Consider the following 20,873-nt stretch of genomic DNA (forward strand, 5'->3'; position numbering starts at 1 on the left):
GACGCCGACCCAATTGGACGCCAACCCAATTTGACGCCGACCCAATTGGCCTCCGGGAGGATTGGATGCCGCACAGTTGAATTAAATGCGCAAAGGAATAGACGTACGTTACGATTTGTTGGAGTAAATAAGCAAGTCAGTTTAATATGCTTCTATCTTCTCAGTAGTCGTACCTTATAAAAATTGCGCTCACGATTGCGCAATTATTGACGTTTGTATTTTACATTTTTTATATTTCCACAGAAAATGGGTTTTTGTCTCTCTTGCAAAAATTGCGCAATTATTGATGTTTGTATTTTTTTATTTTTCGGGATTTCGGCCATTCGGGATTTCAGCATTTGGGATTTCGGCATTCGGGATTTCAGCATTCGGGATTTCGGCCTTCGGGATTTCATCCGGCACCCAGTACCTAAGTAGTTTATCAATCAAACTACTGAAACATTTATACTTAGCAGATAACTTACTTAATATTTTGTTTGTAATTTCATACTATCTTAAAATACGCATTTATGCATAACAATATACATATTTAAGCTTTATTATAATATTAAGTCGATAAAACGCTGAAATATAATGTAATTTTCATTCTAACATCTAACATTATTTTTAATATTTGTTGTAAATATAAATAAGTACCCATGTATAGACAATAAATTAATTGATTATGCACATCTTTAAGTTTTAACGAGGGAAGAATTATTTTCTTTTAATAAACATCATAACGCATAATAATTATTCTCAATCTATACTAAAAATGTGTCATGCGCGAAATGTATAAGGTACAACTACTGAGAAGATAGAAGCATATTAAACTGACTTGCTTATTTACTCCAACAAATCGTAGCGTACGTCTATTCCTTTGCGCATTTAATTCAACTGTGCGGCGTCCAATCCTCCCGGAGGCCAATTGGGTCGGCGTCGAATTGGGTCGGCGTCCGATTGTACCGGCGTCCGATTTTACTGGCGGCCAATTACCGGGGGCCAATCGGCGGAGGCCAGTTCGCGGTGCCAAATCGTCCTAGACCTAAACTCCATACATAAAAAATATACGTGCAGGTATGACCAGTAAATAAAAACGGAGAAATCACCAATGACAAGAAAAAGGAAAATAAATTAGTAGAATATAACCTCACGCGAAGTAGAAAGAGCAAACCCTATCTCAAGGACTTCAAATTCAAATTCGAATAATTTTATATTATCATTGATGCAATTTGTCTCCAACACTGCCATCCATTCGCATTTACCCCGTCAAAATATCCCGAAAAAAGCACCCGCATCGGTATGGAAGATCCGGTCAAAGGAGTCTCGAAAAAAGTCAACGCCGCTGTAATGCTCCCTACCTACCTATTGTTAATGAACAAACGAAACGTTTATGCACGCAGGAGATCTAAAAATACAATGAAAGGCATCAATCTGTCATATATTTGGCTTTTTTTAGACTCTTTTGATCGTACCTTCCATATCGATGCGGGTGCTTTTTTCAGGATATTTTGACGGGGTAAATGCGAATGGATGACAGTGTTGGAGACAAATTCGGGTTCTATGATCATAAGGGCGAAACTACAAAAATGGCTGTTTTGAGTTAAATATTGCATTGTCTTGCTAGAACGCAGTTCTATCATATATACAAAGATGAAACTCGTACGTATAGCGGTTTGCCAGATATTACTTGGCGTATCTACAAATCCACATGGAATTTTAATGTCATATGGGTGAATGTCCTCTTACACCTGTGTAACTCTGACATTAATGCCGATTAATCAAAGACACTTCGACGTAAGCAGCGTTTCGCCTTTATATCACTGACATAAAGTTACGTTTATGGAAGTTTTGTAATTTTTAGTTTGGCGTAAGTTGTCAATTTGACTTAAGTAAACACGTCTTGTTATCGGTTCATATTTGCATATCAACAATGTTTTGGAGAGGTAATGATTGTGGATATCTTTAAACAGAACCAACGTACAAGCATGCGAAGTAAGTAATTACTTATGTATATTTAAGTTATGTTATTTCGACTCCTAGTCGGTCAAATTGTTTTTAAATGTAATCTGATTAAATATTTATATACTTACAGCATCATTATAAATCATGTTTTTTCAGATCGAAATACAGAATTGGAAGACGAAGAACTGAATGTTTTGAACTCAAATCATGTACCAGATAATACACCGACTAATGATTATAATTTCAAGGAGAATAACTCTGATAAACAGTTAACCTTGATGAAATATTATAATGAATTGTTCATTTGTTCAGATATGGCTTTATCTACTAGCTGATTGTATTAAAAATACGATTTTTTTCTCAGACATGCATATTATTATCTTAGGAGTTACTTCGTGGTTGCAGAGCTCAAGATAATATTTTCGTGAGTTTCTCCCTGATACGTCACCAGGATGGCCAGCAAAATGACTAATGGAAAATAATGCAGAATATTCACTCATCATAAAAGACAGAATTGAACTCTATTATGTATTATGTAATTAAAATTTTATATTTTTTTTAGAAAACCGGACTCAAAATATCTGTCTTTTGTATTAAAAATACTATTTCTTTTTTTAGACGTGCACATCATCCCAGAATTTACTTCGTGGTTGAATAGTGAAACAGGATTTTTTGAAGAGATTGTATTTGAGCCATTACCAGGACATTCGGAACAATTATTATTGTCAGTAGAAAATATATTAGAACCTACGCATGAACCACCATTATATGCTGAATTTAACCATGGTATATACTTCATAATATTATATTATGAAAACAGATAAAAGTGAGTTAATTCATCGATTTCCTGTAGAACAAACTCATTTATAGCATCTCAGGTATTACTACGTGTTTGAATAGCTCAACCGGTTTTTTGAAAAATGTAATGGATGCCCAGAAGAAATTACAATAAGAAATGATGTCGGTGATGTCCGATAATGTTCAATTCAGAAATAAGATTGTGTTTTTGATGAGTTAAATAGTATACGAACACGTATTGCTAAGCCGTACGAATGCAAAAGAAATAAACATATAACTAATAGACAACATGGAATGTCATATGTTTCAGTTGCAGGTAAGCAAATTGAAGGAACTTATTTAAAGCCCAACAGGGCTCGAAATGGAACGGAACGCACCGGAGCGCCGTTCCGGCTCGTAAAATTTGTAAAATTATCGCTGTCTCGTGGAAAAAATATGTTGACCGTCTGAGCTAGATAGGCCATAGAATAGAAAATCTGACACACTTATTTTTATAAAATACACATACGATTTGATGACTATGTAAATATATTCAGAAAATTTGTCGAGCGCTCCGGTTCGTAAACTTTTCCATTTCGAGCGCTGGCCCAAAGACTGTTCTAAATGTCCCAGAAAGTGCAATGACAATTTTACCGAAACAGTACGGCAGACAATGTTGAATTCATATTGGTCTTTAGGCGATATTGAAAAACAAAGACCGGATGGTGCCACAAGATGTTCATTATAAAACGTAGTCGTTCCCAAAAATTCCGATAGTTAATCAAATGTTCTTTGAATCCGGGCACTCGCAAATGAATAATGAGATTCCGTTCATGCGAGAATCGAAAACTAAAGCATTTGGATATAAATACCATCCATCCGCATGGTACTCTGCTGTTCAGATGGCACACAAAAAATACAATCTAACTGAGATGGATCAACAAGATTTTCTTGATTTTTCTGAATTACAAAAATGCATATAAGAAATATAGAATAAAATAAAAATAAAAAAGAATAAAAATAATAAGATTGATGCGGATGGAGAAAGTGTTATACGATTCATACGGATTGATACGGATGGAGAAAATATGGATTTGACGAGCCATTCAAAATGCTCCAAGTCATACGAAGAGAAACCAGAATAATTAACCATTCATCTTTTCGACTCAGGCCTAAATATAACGCAGCACTTTCCCTCACTGCGAAAAAGATATCAATGGGCATTATTCAGGAACAATATCATTATTTTTACAATTCTTAAAGTTGTCAAATCTTGAAAATAATTAGGAAAACATGGATGAAGAAGATGCATAACAAAATTATGTATATAGTTAGATTTAGGAATAGAATTTGATGAAAGATATTTCGCCTATGTTTTGTATTATCTATATTGTATTAAGGGGGGACATGCTCGTCGAAGGTCAAAATTGAGTTTTTATTGTATTTTCAAACCATGATCCTGGACACTCCTTAAACGTTGTAGATAATCTATTTATATAATTTTGAAGCCTTATTATCCTTTATAGTTATTTTAAACATTTCATGACTGCATAGAGTATTTTTGTTACATAAAATAGTATTCTTTTAAACCTCTCGCTCTAATGTTTTAGAATATAGTCATATTTCGGTACATAACTGTGCAGTGGTGTTAAAATTTTTTACATTTATTAATTTTTAAACGCATTTATAAAACCATTAGCATAATTTATTACGAGATAATTTTTGTAAAATATTCACGATAAAAAATTATATTGATAATCTCTGTGATCCCAAATTTGACAAGAATTAGGCATTTTATTATTCAAAAAATCGGCAAGATTAACACATTTCAAGATAATTCTAAAGATATTTATTATAAGCTATGTCTTTGACCATTCAAGTGTGATAAACATCTTATGAATAATGATTGCTATATAATAATTATTGACCTAAGAATAAGGTAGTGTTTTTTTGAAATACGCCATTTCTTTTGTCATTCCCCAGTGGTTAAGCTACAACATACGGCCGTAGCCATAAATTGACAAACTATAATTGAAGTAGGGAGTAAAATGATATTGACGCGCGTGTTTGAACATGTACCGTTTAAAAAAAAATAAAAAAAAATTCGGTTAGGTACATGTTCAAACACGCGCGTTAACATAATTTTACTCCCTACTTTAATTATAGTTTGTCATTTTATGGCTACGGCCGTATGTTGTAGCTTAACCACTAGGGAATGACAAAAGAAATGGCGTATTTCAAAAAAACACTACCTTATTCTTAGGTCAATAATTATTATAAAGCAATCATTATTCATAAGATTTTTATCACACTTGAATGGTCAAAGACATAGCTTATAATAAGTATCTTTAGAATCATCTTCAAATGTGTTAATCTTGCCGATTTTTTGAATAATAAAATGCCTAATTCTTGTCAAATTTGGGATCACAGAGATTATCAAAATAATTTTTTATCGTGAATATTTTACAAAAATTATCTCGTAATAAATTACACTAATGGTTTTATAAATGCGTTTAAAAATTAATAAATGTAAAAAATCTTAACACCACTGCACAGTTCTGTACCGAAATATGACTATATTCTAAAACATTAGAGCGAGAGGTTTAAAAGAATACTATTTTATGTAACAAAAAATACTTCATGCAGTCATCAAATGTGTAAAATAACTATAAAGGATAATAAGGCTTCAAAATTATATAAATAGATTATCTACAACGTTTAAGGAGTGTCCAGGATCATGGTTTGAAAATACAATAAAAACTCAATTTTGACCTTCGACGAGCATGTCCCCCCTTAAGAACAAATATTTACCAGTAACCTTATTTGAAAATATTTTGAGAGACAAAAGGGCGAATGTCTCCCATTAATTATATTTTATTTTTTTCCCATCTAACTAATGTCTAAAATGACGATATTGATGCTCTACATTACTCTTATGAATATGTTACAATAGCCTTAATTTTTTTTGTATTTTTACAGTGTGAAATTGTTTTTTTTAACAATAAAAACTATTTAACCCTATTTTTCCATTTATCTCAGTACAGTGTTTTTGTAGTTTCGCCCTTATGATCCTAAATCAATTGATTGCCTAGATTGCATCAATGATAATATAAAATTATTGATATATTGAATGCTCGTTACCGAAACGTCAAACAATCGCAGCGCTATATTAAACTTTGTAAGATAATAATTTAATTCCCTTCCGAAATCTGTGCGTCGCAAATAATGCGCTGATATCCTTTTTGAAAGAGGTGATACTTATTCTACCTATACCTATGCCAAATTCGGAATAATCCGCACCGCCACGCCATAAAAAAATAATAATTAATTTGTAGTACCTACATATTAACATCTTCGTTTAGATTTTTTTTGGGTTTTGGAAAATATTATTTGTAAATTAACACACAAAAAAATTGAGATGTCTATGATAATATTATTGGGACTTGCAACATATTTTCGATTATTCTGAAAACGTCGTCCAACCCGGGATTGACACCTCTGCCTCTGGTTTTCATTTATTCGCTAGTATTTTATTTCAATTACGCTTACCTTCGTCTTCGTCGTTTCACCTGTTTTCATTCCGAAAATGTTGAAAATATGGCATATGTCAAGTTTACGTCAAACCTTTTTTCTTTCAACTCTAGTAAGTTCATTGAATTATTTCAACCATTTAATTAAATGTCACCAAAAATGCATGCCACGACATTCCGGCATCTCTAGTATTGTGTAAATATACATTAAAACCATGTTTTCGTTGAAAACTATCGGAGTGCTTATTTTTTTGTTCATTAGTGCATACATTAATCCATTCGATGTATATTAACAATATTTTAATTTTCCAAATAAATTGGTTGTCAGTTTTGTTAGGTACTCGATTTTTAGTTTGGCTTACATTATTTACTCAGTTATTAAATTTAGTGACGTTACAGGTGCGTGTCTCATCCATTATCTGTTGAACGATAATAATTATCCTTTTTGTCATGTTTTAGGTATTTCATGTGTTCTACAACCCAACGGATAGTGGTGCAGTGCAGTTGACACAGAGTAATTTGGACATGACACTGGGTGAGCAACATTATTTTAGGTTACCATATACCGGGCTACCCTTTCCTTTAAATCTCTTGGCAACAGTGTATCCACACACATTTAATAAATTATTATACTATTCTTACAGGAAATACCTACCAATTATCTTGTTTGTTTGTGGTCATTACAAATTACTAATTGAAAACAGTAGTGTTCTCCCAAGATTTCCACGGTTCTCCAACTTGATCCTTTCAGACCTGTGTGATTTTTATTTATTTATTTATAAAAAGAGTATTACGGCATTACAGCTATTGGCCAATGCGCATTTAATACATAATAAATACAAATGTATAAAAATATCTTAATTACAAATAACAATAAAAAGACAGCATGTGTAAATATTAATGAAATATGATAATTTATACAATTATAAATTTAGCCTATTTAATACGTCCACAAACATTATATAGTTAATAAAAAACAAATCAACCTTTATGGTGCCATCAAATAAGCTAATTGCACGATACACAGCATCATGAAACATAACATCTGTCCTGTGACTAGGTATCTTGAAGACCGTGGAGCTACGAGTGATATTGGTGGGAACATGACAATTAATATTTGCTAGTATATACGGATTGTAAATGAACCCACGAAGAAGTAAAAAGAAATGCTTTAAAAGAACAATCACTCTTCGGATAGACAGGGATTGCATTGATAGCATACCCAGAAGAAAACGAGTCGGGAAATTCATTTTATTGTCATTATCATGAGGAAAGAACCCGTATGTTCTTAAGTAGAGAAATCTAAGAAATCTATTGTGGACTCGATCCAACTTAATTGTGTGGATGGACCTATTAGGACTTCAAATAATGCTGGCATATTCAAGAATACTCAACACAAATGATACGTATAATGTACGTAGCACTCGGACGTTTTCGAATGATTTTGAAACCCTCATTACAAAACCAAGCATTTTGCTAGATCTAGTACTGATGTCAAGAATATGCTGATTGAAAGTGAACTTTGCATCATACAATACACCCAAATCTTTTATCTCCATTACCCTACTCAATATTATACCAGACAATGTGTATGGGAACAATAAGGTGTGCCTTGAACGACTGAATGAAATAATATTAAATTTAGAGGTAGCGAATTCAAGTTTATTCAATATAGACCATTGCGAGATAGCATCTAGGTCAGACTGCATCATCGCACAGCATAATGGGGTTTCAATAGTTCGAAAAAGTTTAAGATCATCTGCGAATAGCAAACAAGAAGAATTGGTTATAACTTTCACAATATCATCAAAAAATATTTAAAAAAAAAAAACAAATAAAATAGGCATTTCTTCAGACACGGATATTTTTTCTTAAAATGTCCAAGCAATCAAGATAGGAAGAGATTATGTGTAGATTGTGCTGGTTTATTCAATCTCCAAAGTAAGTAGGTAAATCAGAGTGACTTACAAGCGGCCTCAGTCAAATATTATTTTAATACGATTTTGTTTTTAAAAGTGTTTAGTATCTGTTTAGTAAGTGTCCAGTAATTATATAATATCTAGTATGAGAGAACATTTTAATGCCGTTTAGAAAATTAACTTGTAAGTTGTATTAATCATCATTTTACTTTGCAGTATGTCTAAATTGCAGGTTTTATTGCAATCTTTATTAAATAATTGCTGACTATGATAGATAAATAATTATATAATAATATCGACTGCTTAATTTGCAAACCAGCTAACTCCACTTGGGCAAATTGTTCAGGAAGGAAAAAAAACTTAATAATTTAACTATCGAGCGGAATTTAACAATTCCAAAAATACACGTGGAGATTTTTTTTTTTACAAGTAAGCTGCACAATGAATTACTACACTATTTTAGCGTCCCTTTTATATGTAAAGAAAAATTATATAAAGTGCGGAGTTGTTCCATTTACGATATTGGAAATTTGGCACCTGCAGTTGGGTGTTTTGTGTGAAGAATGATAATGCATTTATTTAGAGGGTTAGGAGTTTGAAATGTTGTGTGAACATAGAAAATGTCATGCTTAATAACAAAATGCCACCAAAATCTCATTTTTGGTCAAAAGTGCATTTAGCTGGTTTGCGGAATAAGCAGTCGATATAATAAATGGAATCAACAATGTGTTTAACAACTTCATTTAGCACAGGATTATCCTTGTCTTTTAGCATTCAGATTGGTATTAGTTAATTAGGTGGCTATGTATTGATAATATTTTCTCACATTGATAAAATTGGAAAAACCCAGTGGTACACAATCAATGTCAAATTTATACCTACATAATAATACTACACAGGAAGTTCGGAAAAAAATACGCTTTAAAAATAAAAACATGTAAGTAACTACTTAAATAATAACTGTTATTGACCACTCTGTATTTCACAAAGCTACAGAAAAGAATAACGAATCGGTTTCTTTTAAAATTGGAGAAATAGGCTAAATATGATAATATGTAGGCGTTTGAATTAGTCGAATATAGAGTTTATCAAAATGATATACACTATAAATACTGATTGTTCTGTAGTATACCAAATAAACGATATACTGGCGGAAGACTTTATGGAATTAAAATATGGGACAATGACCTTTTTTGGCTTCTGAAAAGTTAGTGCTTTAAGCAAAACCAATAATTCTAGTCTGCTCATAAAAATCTTATTCTCTTATATACAGATTAATATAATTGTAAAATTATCTCTACAGCATGTTTGCGTCTCTACAACATTTTTTTTCTGCTCTGTTAACGTGTCTGCTTAAATATTGCCATGTATGATGTTATGTATTCTATGAGGTTGCAAAATGAACTCTATCGGCATCGCAATAACAGTGTGTATTGAATGTATTTGATCTATTCTGCTAACATGTCCACTTTAATGTTCAGTTGTATCCAAATCTTAGTCATGAGTAATGGTCTATGTATGCCAGGGACAGCCTCATTATCATTAGTTCTCGAACTACAACTGTAATTCACCTCATCTCCTCACATCTCGTCTCCAAATTTCAGTCTTCGACAATAAACATCGTTATCATCATTCATTTATTCAACAGAGCCAGGCGCGCACAGAAAACACAGAATAATTCTTTGGGGGACTCCATTTTGAGAAAAATATCCATAATATTTTTGTTTATAAATTTAAGAGGCGGCAGCGGGAGGGGGTGGGTTTAAAAAATATAACAGTTGCCACTGACTTCCGTATTTACCCCGCGCACGGAATACTGCACTTTGCGTTGAGTAAACTTGCAGGTGTAACTTAGGGTGTTCCACAAGTGGTTATCGTATATTCATGGCTGTCATAATTATTAAGAGCGTTAGCGTCTATTTGTGTCGTTAGTACTGTCTTGTCTTTTAGACATGCTGCATCGAAATATTATAGCAAATATTGCATGCCCTAAATCGTTACACCAATTTATAAGTACTACGGTTCTTACAGTGGCCACAGGTTTTGCGTGTCGTAGAATACCGATAGGAGTGGAGCCAGTTAGTTGAGAAGGCTGTTCAATGGCAAATCATCTGGATCCTCATTCATGAGGTTCTGATAAAAAAGAAGAAGAAGTAATATTCCATTTACCTAAACATTTGTATTTTTCTGTTTCTGGCGGGTCTAGACCCAAAAACCCCTCCCTTGTGCACGTGAGAACAGAGCACATTACTACTTACACAATATTTTTTTTTAATGCAATGTTATTTTATTTTGTTTCAGCTTCAAATGAATTAGTATTCATAAACTTTTACGCCGAATGGTGTCGATTCAGTAATCTGCTTCAGCCAATTTTCGATGACGCAGCCGACAAAGTTGTCGCTGAGTTCCCGGAGGCCGGCCGTGTCGTCATGGGGAAGGTGGACTGCGATAAAGAGAACGCGATCGCCACCCGTTTTCACATCTCCAAATATCCTACTCTGAAGATTATCAGAAATGGACAGCCGACTAAGAGAGAATACAGGGGTGAGAATACATATTATTATAAGTTAGCTTTTAAACTTTCATTATCAAGAATATATTTTTGCAATGCAACAAAGATTCCGATGCATTACATTTTCAATGTTATTGCATCTTTTGCTTTGATTGCTTGATTACAGAATATTATCTGATTCAGTATTTAGCTCTTGTCATGCTTAGTGTTACGTGGCTGATAAAGTCTGTGGGTTTTGGAGAATCTACCACGCCCTTTTATCTACAACCATAACAGTTTGCTGAATACTGATCAATTAGATAATATCGTTATTTTGTGTACAACATCCTAATGTTAAATTGTATTATAGTAGGTAGCTGTTCCTTTTTTTAAATTTCATTTATTTATTGTTTGTGTGTTTATATAAGTGTATTTAAGTGCATTATTGACGAAACATTGTGTTCTCCCGAGTGATGTCCATCAACGGTCGGGATAAAACAAAGTATTGAATGTCATTCACTCATTTTTGACAAAGCAAAATTATCTACGTGAACACGAACGACGCATCTGTGTTCAAAATGTAGCTTACTACTGTCCAACAAGAAGATTTAGGCACACGCCGGAAGTCGCTGTCGTCGATAAATAGGAGGAGCTTGTTTAGTTCATAGTTTTAACACGTGGATAACTCGTCGCTAACCGGAAAGCGCTATAATCGAAAATGGGAGTAGCTTGTTAGTTCACAGTTTTAACACGTAGCTAAGATCTTGTTGGACAGTATATTATTGTATTATTGTAAAACTACAAGTTTTTTTTGGGTTTGAACCTGCGACCCGCGGCTCCATATTTATATAAAGACTGACGCTCTGCACTAGGAATAGGCGTTGATAAAGAAATCATTAAATTATTTAATGTTCATATTTTTAGCACTTTTGTATGCAAAGAGTGACTTGTTTTTATTGGTAATGAAATCGGTGAGACACTCTCATTAACCATTTAAGATTCATCCAAGAAAATATTTTTGATTACACTATTAATTTTTTGTAGTTTAAAAATAATAAATAAGCTCTTTTATTAAATATATATATATATTTATGTTCAGGCCAGCGATCCGTCGAAGCATTTGCTCAGTTTGTCAAGAAACAGCTGGAAGATCCCATCAAGGAGTTCCATTCCCTGAAGGAGTTGACGGAGCTGGAATCCAACAAACGAATGATGATCGGCTACTTTGACCGGAGGGATATGCCTGAATATAATATCTTCAGACGAGTGGCTACGGCCCTCAAGGAGGACTGTCAATTCCACGTGGGTTTCGGCGAGGTTTCTGCCCAAATGCACCCGCCTGGTAAATATAAATATTCCAATTTGCTACAATTATTCAGATTCTAAAGAACAACCATATTGTATAGACTTCCAGATTAATTATTTCACCATTTAAGTCGAGGTAATTATTATGATTATTTTGTTTATATGATATGAAAATTTACTTTTTTATTCATCTGTGCAAACATTTTTGTAAAAATTAATTTAATTATCAATTTGACTGCGTACAATTAATAAATCATAAAATTAATGGTTGATTAGGTGAGTTTATTATTATGTATTACATTTTTTTGTTCACACGTCAACGTCAACATGTGAATTTGAAAAATGATTACGTAGGTATGATATTATTTGACTTTTCATTCAAATAACTTACTAAGTAAATAATATTACATATATGTGTATTGTGTACTTATGTATTACACATTTTGATTGTACTGATGAATTAATGTCTAAAATAGAGAAGAGAGGGTAGAGCACATAAAATACTTCGGTTACCACCTTCTGGAAGATTAGCGCCCAGATGTCATCAAGTTTAGAATTGTGATGGCAAGAAGCACGTTGAATATAGTAACTTTTCTGAAATTGAGACTTAAGATTGACACACCCGATGAAGGGCAAACAGATGCTACATAATAACATTCAGTAATTATTTGTATTATGTACGAGAATTTATTTTCCACAATATACATTTAGTGCTACAAACATTTAAATCAATATTATATTTCTCCATATTATTTAAATTAGGCACATCGATATTTATATAATTTTAAAGGAATCAGGGATCATTTCTAGCAGATGGCATGGTTAAAATTTATAAAACCAACATATTTGGCGCTAAAATAAAAAAGATATCCACAATTCCTTAGCGATCTGTTGGCGGCAGAAGCCTTAACCTTAGCGAAAAAAAATGGATGGCGGTGAAGCAATCCTGAGTGGCCATGTTATATACATAATTGCTTATTTTATTTAACAGGTCATCCTATAATCGTGTTCCGTGCTGATAAGACCCGTTCCAATGAGGCGGATGAAACGTTCATGGGCAACCTTAACAATTTTGACGAAGCGCACATTTGGGTTCAAGAGAAATGTGTGCCGCTCGTTAGAGAGATAACGTTTGAAAATGCTGAAGAATTGACGGAAGAGGGGTTGCCTTTCCTCATCTTGTTCCATACTCCCGGCGACACCGCTATTGTCAAGAAATACAATGATCTCGTCTTGAATGAATTGCTTTCAGAAAAGCGTAAGTATAATTTTAATATGTATAAGAATTTTTAACATTGTCTTTCAATAAGTTGAATTACTGTAAATGTAATAAATTAAATGAAATAGTTTCCGTGTCAATAATTGCTTTTTGGATCAGTAGGCTTTCTGCACTCATCAAACCCTATTAAGAGAATTCAAGATAGGAACATTTTTCAAAATGAACAGTCGGTGGAATTTTTTGTTCCCTCTGTTGAATCTATAATGTACGGAAACATGGAGTCAGAAAAATAATATAGAAACAGTTAAAAATAATGTTGACCGAGTGAATGTTCTGATATTATTTAATATTTATAAAGTATTAGAAACGATAAAAAATTTATGTATCGTAACTAACATAATGAAGCGTATTTTGTTATTTATAATACAATGTCTTTTCATCAAATAACTGCGACAAAAATAATTATATGTATATGCGGTTCCATGACAAAACAGAACTTGACAAAACAGAACAGTGACAAAACAGAACAACGATAAATATAACTATGACTTTTCAGGAAAAATATAAATTTAATATTGAAATTGTCCTATCTCTATTATGTTAATTGATTTTTAATAGCACAGATTTTCAATACGCCATAATAAATCAAATTATATACCTAATTTCTGCATTCCTAATCGCTAGAAAGCCTCAATTAAACGGGACTTAACTCGGTGTTGCCAGCAAGCTTAGGATATCTCATCTTAATCAATATAATATGTTCAAAATGATTGGGTGACTAGGTACAACAAAATATGACGTAAGCTAAATAGATTCTGCAAAAATTAATGTTTCATTTTCCCCCTGGCTGTTCTGTTTTGTCATTACTCTGCTCTTTCATGTACATCTTTATTGCCCCATCTTCTGTTTTTGTCACACTACTACACTCATCACATTTCTTGACAAATGTGTCATCCACAATATAGAAGTCACATTGCCTGTGTGCATAGTGTAGTCATATATGTATGTGTCTGCTTATATCTTCATTTTTCTGGTTTCAGGGTATATAATATAACTTTGTTGTGGTAAAATATATTGATTTAAATAGTTGACACAATTATAACTAAAATAATGTACTTATGTATGTGAATATTCCACTAGGGTTAATCATCAATTGAAAATCAATCCCCGATTTCATTAAATTTTAAATTGTCTTTTTCAGAGAGCATTAACTTCTTAACTGCTGATGGAAAGAAGTTTGAACATCCACTGCATCACCTGGGTAAAGGGTCAGCGGATCTACCACTCATTGCTATCGATTCATTCAGACACATGTATCTGTTCCCCGATATTAAAGATATGGACAAACCCGGAAAGCTCAAAGAGTTTCTGCAGGATCTCTATTCGGGTAAATTGCATAGGTGAGTCTCTCCAATTCGTGAACCTTGTCTTCACATAAAGCGTTGGTTGTTTTCAGATTTCTATTATGTGGAAATTTCAGTGAAACGCTAAAAATTGTTATGGGGTTTCGGGAAACCTTCGTATAGCAAACGTCTAAACATGAATAAAACAAAATGTGAAGCTAAATATTATTGCTAATTTTCATTTATAATCTATCTGCTATAAGAAGTCAGTTAGCTATATCTTACTTTATTATACTTTATCGTAATAATATATAACTATTTTCTTTATTGATTCATTTACAAATTAAATCTCTGAGACATTAATTGAAATATGGCACCAATATTTTCTCATTCGCAAAATGAAAGCAAGTAAGCTAAAATGGTAATACAATTGTTTTTCGTTCATTTTCTCAAAGGCTTTTTTTATAGTAAAATGTCAAAAACATTACCAAAGAAACTCTATGCTTACAATCAAAAAAGAACTATTTCAATCAATGCCTCAACGGCTAAATTCTAAATTCTCTAAATTCTTATAATTCATGTATTTGCATGAACGGCGTGTATGCATCATTTCACTACTAGTGAGACAGCTTTAAGCCCTACGATAAGCTATTTATGGTCACAGTGACTCACTATCAGTAAAAAAAAAATTGTCAATTACTCAATCATCATTCTCTGTACAGTGATTCGGGTATATAGATATCTACATGTTCAAAAAATAAAAAACACGATTTGAACCATATCAATTGTCATAGTTTTTTACCTTCTAAATAAATTCGAATTTCCAGTGATCTGCAATGCACTTTGACCTAAAAATAACTACATATCGGTTTTTTTCCATAGTTTTATGATACTTAATTTGCGAGATCATTGTTCACATATTGACCTAGAGATAACCTGTAAATAGGAAAAACGTTATGGTTTGTAATATGCAATATCACGTCTTTTGCCACTGTTCTCGTTCACGGTTCGTAAACAATTTCCTTATCTTTTGTGAGCAAGATTTTTTCTTTGATGCTTGGCATTATAAATTTTATTATAACATGCATAATGTAATTTATTAGATTAGTTGCCAGTTTATGTACCTGTGTATCAAGATTGCAACTTTACAGGCGAGCTATTTGAAATAAGAATTATATTGGTTTCAATTTTACACTCATGTATTACTTACTACTCTTCCAAAAAATAGTATGTAGTAACATCATCACAGAATAATCCTTGCTGCCCAATTTTGACATGCTGAAGATGATATTGACATAAACAATCTAATCCCATCACTTTTACTTAGTGCCTGTTTTCTTTTTTGATTTAGTAGCCTCAATATGTTCCTTACACTTGGACATGTGACAAAAAATTAGTTACTCAACCCTTTTACACCCGTGGACCACTGAAAATAGGAGAATTTTTTTGCCGATCGCTAACGTGAAATATAAAATATTATCACAGTATGAAATGACTATATTGCAAAACAATAAGTGCAAGTGAAACGTCTGATCGCAGTTGATTTCGTCATGTAAAACCATTAATCTATTTTAAGAACAAAAACACAATGCACAAACGTTGTCTTGCAGATGCATGGACTTTAAGATTTTATTAGAATCTTTAGCATAGGCGTTTGGACGCCAAAAATTCGTGGATTGCCAGAAAATTGAATTGAAATATGAATAAAGTATGTACGTACATACATACTTTATTCATGTTAGGTGTGTAAAATACATTGGCAACATTGTTTACATTCTCATATTTAACATTTTAATTGTTAGGTATATAATTAATGTATGTAGCTTCTTTTAGGATTAATTAGCTACCTACTGTAAGAATCAATCTTTTAATAATGCTACTATAACGGTTACTGACAAAATGACGTGATAATGTCATTACCACATTATCTCGCCCCAAATTTTCAAGGCATTATCTGATACTGTTCAAAGTACAATACATACTTATATATTTTTTAAGCTGTCTCGTGTTTTTAAGCAAGGTAGTGTCTTTTATTTTACTGCTTGTTTCAAAAATTATGCCCAATCAATTTACAAGCTCTTGAAAATGCCAAGTCTGTGAAAAAAACCTTAAGCTGGTAATGTTGTTTACATAATTGTTTAAAGCAAATTATGAATGCGTATGACAATTTTTCAGAGAATTCCATTACGGTCCAGAGGAGACTGCCAATAATCTCATCGATTCGTCAAGCGAGAAGAAGACAACTAAACCTCCAGAGTCGGCGTTTAAGAATTTAGCTCCGTCGAAAAATAGATACACTCTACTACGGGACGAGTTATAAACTTAAATATGTGAATAAAATAAAGCATAGCGCGCTTACTTAAAACAGTTTTATGTTAAACACTTCAAATCCGTTTGTGTATTTAAATGTTCAGTGTAGATGATTAAATTTCAGCTATTTGGATTAATGTAATCGTAGCAAAAAAAAGTCTAAATTGTTGATATTACTAAATTGAATATGTGCCTAGATAAATGTCGTTACCAATATTTTATAATATTGTTCTTCGTGTCGGATCTTCAACAACAGCAGGGTGTCGCTTGAGAAGGAGAAGACGAGAATTATCAGAGATTAGAACCCGTTTTACTATATTGTGTTTAGTATGCTCGACACTTTCGATCAGATTGAAAATATCATTTAAATAAGTTAATACAAATAAGTAACAAATTTCAATGATTGTACTGATTGTTTAAGTAAAATATGTTGGTTGACTCTTTCTCTGATATAAACACTTTATTCTGGACACATATTTGATAAATATTGTTTCTGGGGGCGCTGCGCATATATATTAAAGGCAAAAGGTTGTCCGAGTATTAGAGGTATTCGCCAGTGTTGTAGTGCTGAATATGTAAATGCATTTGTTTACTGTTTAATCGAGTTTTTATCAGGAGTATTAGAAAAAAATTTGGAGCATGCTACCTTGAAAAGTCCCGGGTCATCAATCTGGCGAGCTCCGCCCACTACACCGCTGGTATTTACAAATTTATTATTATCTTCAATGGGGTATTTTTTTTAAAGCATTCAGTCAATTCTATCGAGACATTTCATCTCATCATATTTGACAATTTTGGCGTTAATTCTGTCAGAATGCTTGTGTCTCAGGAATTTGAGAATTTTATGAATTTGTTGACATGATTGACAAATTGATAATATTTAAAAAGTGCTTTTAATTAATTTTTCTCTATTGTGGTTAATTTTGATGGAAGTAGTTGAATCAGATTCTTTAATTATGAATGACGCCATTAAAATATAAAATGTAATGTTATTCTCAATTTAAGATGTCTTTTTTATATTAAAATTGGAGACTAATTAACTGATATATTTATAAAAAAAACATTCCGACTAATGAAAATTACCCTATTGAGCATTTTTAAATTAAAGTGTACATCTGAATAAGTGGCTCTGTCTAAATTTGTGGGGAAATAATATGCAAGTTATATTGTTGAATAACTTATGTATATATCTAGTACATATAATATTGTCATTTGAAATTAGTACTAACAAGATTTGACTGTACCACTGTCTTCTAGTTGTCAAATTTAATTTATAGTATTTCTGTATTATAAAAATACAATACGTTTGTATCTATTTCGTATAGTTTCCGTCAAGATTTTTTGATACCGAAATTATTTTTTGCATCATAAATCTCAACATGTGAAAAAAAAGTTCATTGATATCGTAATTTCTAATTGAGATCTGCAAAATATTCAGTTAATATTTATAAATATAATATATAGATATTTTAATTTTTATTGAAATTTAAAGTTGTTATAAATTTATTTTTTACATCTGTGGATCAGATGAGTAAAGATATAGTGGAACAATTTAACCTTGAACTCATGGAGATTATGAATTACGCGGCGAATTTTATTGTTACCAATACTATTTCCGTTTGCTCTAACATGAAGCCTATTCCATCACTCGGCGTCTAACTAAGTCATATGTTCTGTCAAAACTATTGAACTTCAAGCTTATGTGTTATGTGTATTGTAATGAATTTGAATTATATGATTCACTTTTTAATGTTGCCAGGTTATTTTAGAAAAGAAAATATAATGACTGTACATTTATACTGAAAATAAGATATGTATCTATCTAATGATAAAAAATTGATAACATCATTATTTTTCAACTAGGATAAAAAGAAACCAACAAAACATTAATGCTTTCCAAATGTTCTTTTCATTGTTTGTCAAAATTTCTGATCATTGTTTTTCGGTGCAATTATCACAATGTGATTTAATTTAGTGTGATGTTTTTGGGCATTTTTTGATTGTTTCCATTATTTTATTCAATTGCCAAAAAGATACTACGTACATATTGTTAATCAGTTTATTATTATTTATTACAGTAAAAATATTGATTTTGTGCATTTATTTCCTCATTATTCCTATAGTAATAACTTCGTTGAATATGAAATGTATTTTCTTAATATCTACGTGAAGTGTATTAATTTATTGAATGTATATTTATATTACATATCTATTGATTTCGCGAGATATGTACTTATTACAGTTCATTGCCTATGTACAATTTGAACGTTTTAATACCCTGTTTACACGTGCATGGATTTACTGCTGACGGTATGTATTATCGCGGCCATAACAAGAAAATGTAGGTGTAAACATGTATTATCCTGCAGTTGCAAGATTGCGTGCATGAATCAAAAAAGTTCGGAAGCTTCTGAATTTTCATGCGACAGTAGTTTTTCACTACCTGTCAAATAGTTCCATAAAATGACAACATCGCGTCTCACTTACTCTTGAAGAATGAGATTGGAGAGACAGTCCGCACTTTTATGTGTAAACAGTTATTGTCACGATAGTTTAAAATCCATACAATTGCTGCTAGTAAATCCATGCACGTGTACAGGCGCTATTATGCTATAGAAATTGAAAATGTTTTGTTCTCGATGCAGTACAGTGTTGTCTTCTATAATACGCTTTTAATATTTAAAGTGTCAGTATATTTTTTAATATTGTATCAATGATGAACAATATGTCTTTGTGTATATTTTAGATTTTAAATACACACTGCTGTATGATGGCACGGCACCTACATTTTGTATTTTGTTTTCACATGCATCAAAATATTTCATATCGATTAATAAAATGCTTAGATAGCTAATCGATTGTGTTGCGTCAACAATCCAACAAATTTCAAGAGAAACTGAGTTGAAAATATTTTTGTCCAAATACCAAAGATGTAGACCTATAGAGACGGAGCCTAAACATACATAAGAAAGCAAAGCGAAAAAGGACCCTAGAAGCCTTATTCCAAGTATCCACCGCCAGTGTAATATATCATTCTGTGATTTGTGACTAATAAATTATCACCTCGGTTACTCTAGGCAATCTGTTAACTGGTTTCTGGGCTGTAATAATTTACCTTTGAGGGGTATTCACCGATCGTGCATCAGTATCAGGTAAAACAGGTTTAGGGGGAGTCCGTTTCGAAAAACTATTTATATACACGAAATAGTTTATTATAATTTTTATAGCCAGCGGTAGAGGACGGGGTTAACAAAATCTAGGCATACGCGTAAGCTTATAATGTCGTGGGTCTAGCAAATACATGTATTGTTTTTCAATCTGTGTTTGGAGTGAGAGTATGGGCCTAATAGGTTGTCAATATCAAGTGGCTAACATCCATTTCTTGTAAAAACAAAAATCTGTTAATACAAACCTATTATGGGCCCATATGACCCTATTAGGATCGGACACGGTCAAAAGGAAAAGAAAGAAGAACTTATAGCTACTCGTCGCTTTAACCGCGGACCTCCGCACTTTTCCGGGTACATTCACAGACACTTCACACTTTATTACGCAATATTTTTCAATTGCGACAGATTGTCTATAGAATCTTCATGACTTATTTTAATATCCATGTTACCCCCATATTTCTCATCGTAGGATGTCAGTCAGAAGGGATCTATTGCAGATGGTAGTGAATGAAGATATTGTAGTGTGAAATCATTCATCCACGATTTGTAAATGGGTGGAATAAAGATATCACTTATCGTGGATTATATAATGTTTTAGAAATTTCGTGACAGGTTGGAATAAGACTGTGGGTCTATGTACTAATTTTCATACAAACTTTGTTTGAGGAGCGCGGAAGGTTGTCGCATTGAAAAATGGCACATAACAAACTGGAACTTTCCTCAGTGATTTTCATAGGGAAGGCTTTATTTTTTAGGTGCAAGATTTTGTGTAAACCAGTTTTTTTTTCTTTTTAAATAAATTGGCAATTGTCAAAGCACTCTGACCGGAACAACGATGTTGTGCTCGCGCGAAACCATAAAACCA

General features: G+C 32.4%; 1 protein-coding gene across 1 annotated transcript; it reads left to right on the forward strand.

The window, feature by feature from the left end:
- Nucleotides 1–6,183: 6,183 nt before the first annotated feature.
- Nucleotides 6,184–18,222, forward strand: LOC147064617 (endoplasmic reticulum resident protein 44-like). The gene is made up of 7 exons (XM_085957585.1): nucleotides 6,184–6,364; nucleotides 6,711–6,786; nucleotides 10,472–10,714; nucleotides 11,761–12,003; nucleotides 12,958–13,224; nucleotides 14,387–14,585; nucleotides 16,704–18,222. The coding sequence occupies exons 1-7, from the start codon at nucleotides 6,308–6,310 to the stop codon at nucleotides 16,846–16,848; spliced, it is 1,230 nt and encodes a 409-aa protein (XP_085813711.1). The 5' UTR covers nucleotides 6,184–6,307; the 3' UTR covers nucleotides 16,849–18,222.
- The last annotated feature ends 2,651 nt before the right edge of the window (nucleotides 18,223–20,873 follow it).

The sequence above is a fragment of the Rhyacophila brunnea genome, unplaced genomic scaffold (genome assembly GCF_057557595.1).
Source record: "Rhyacophila brunnea isolate RB1 unplaced genomic scaffold, BYU_Rbru_1.0 scaffold_7, whole genome shotgun sequence".
Lineage (NCBI taxonomy): Eukaryota > Metazoa > Arthropoda > Insecta > Trichoptera > Rhyacophilidae > Rhyacophila > Rhyacophila brunnea.

Coding starts and splice junctions, on each gene's coding strand:
- LOC147064617 (XM_085957585.1), top strand. CDS start 6,308: ATGTTGAAAATATGGCATATGTCAAGTTTACGTCAAACCTTTTTTCTT. Junction 6,787..10,471: donor TAATTTGGACATGACACTGG/GTGAGCAACATT, acceptor ATTTTGTTTCAG/CTTCAAATGAATTAGTATTC. Junction 12,004..12,957: donor TGCCCAAATGCACCCGCCTG/GTAAATATAAAT, acceptor TTTATTTAACAG/GTCATCCTATAATCGTGTTC.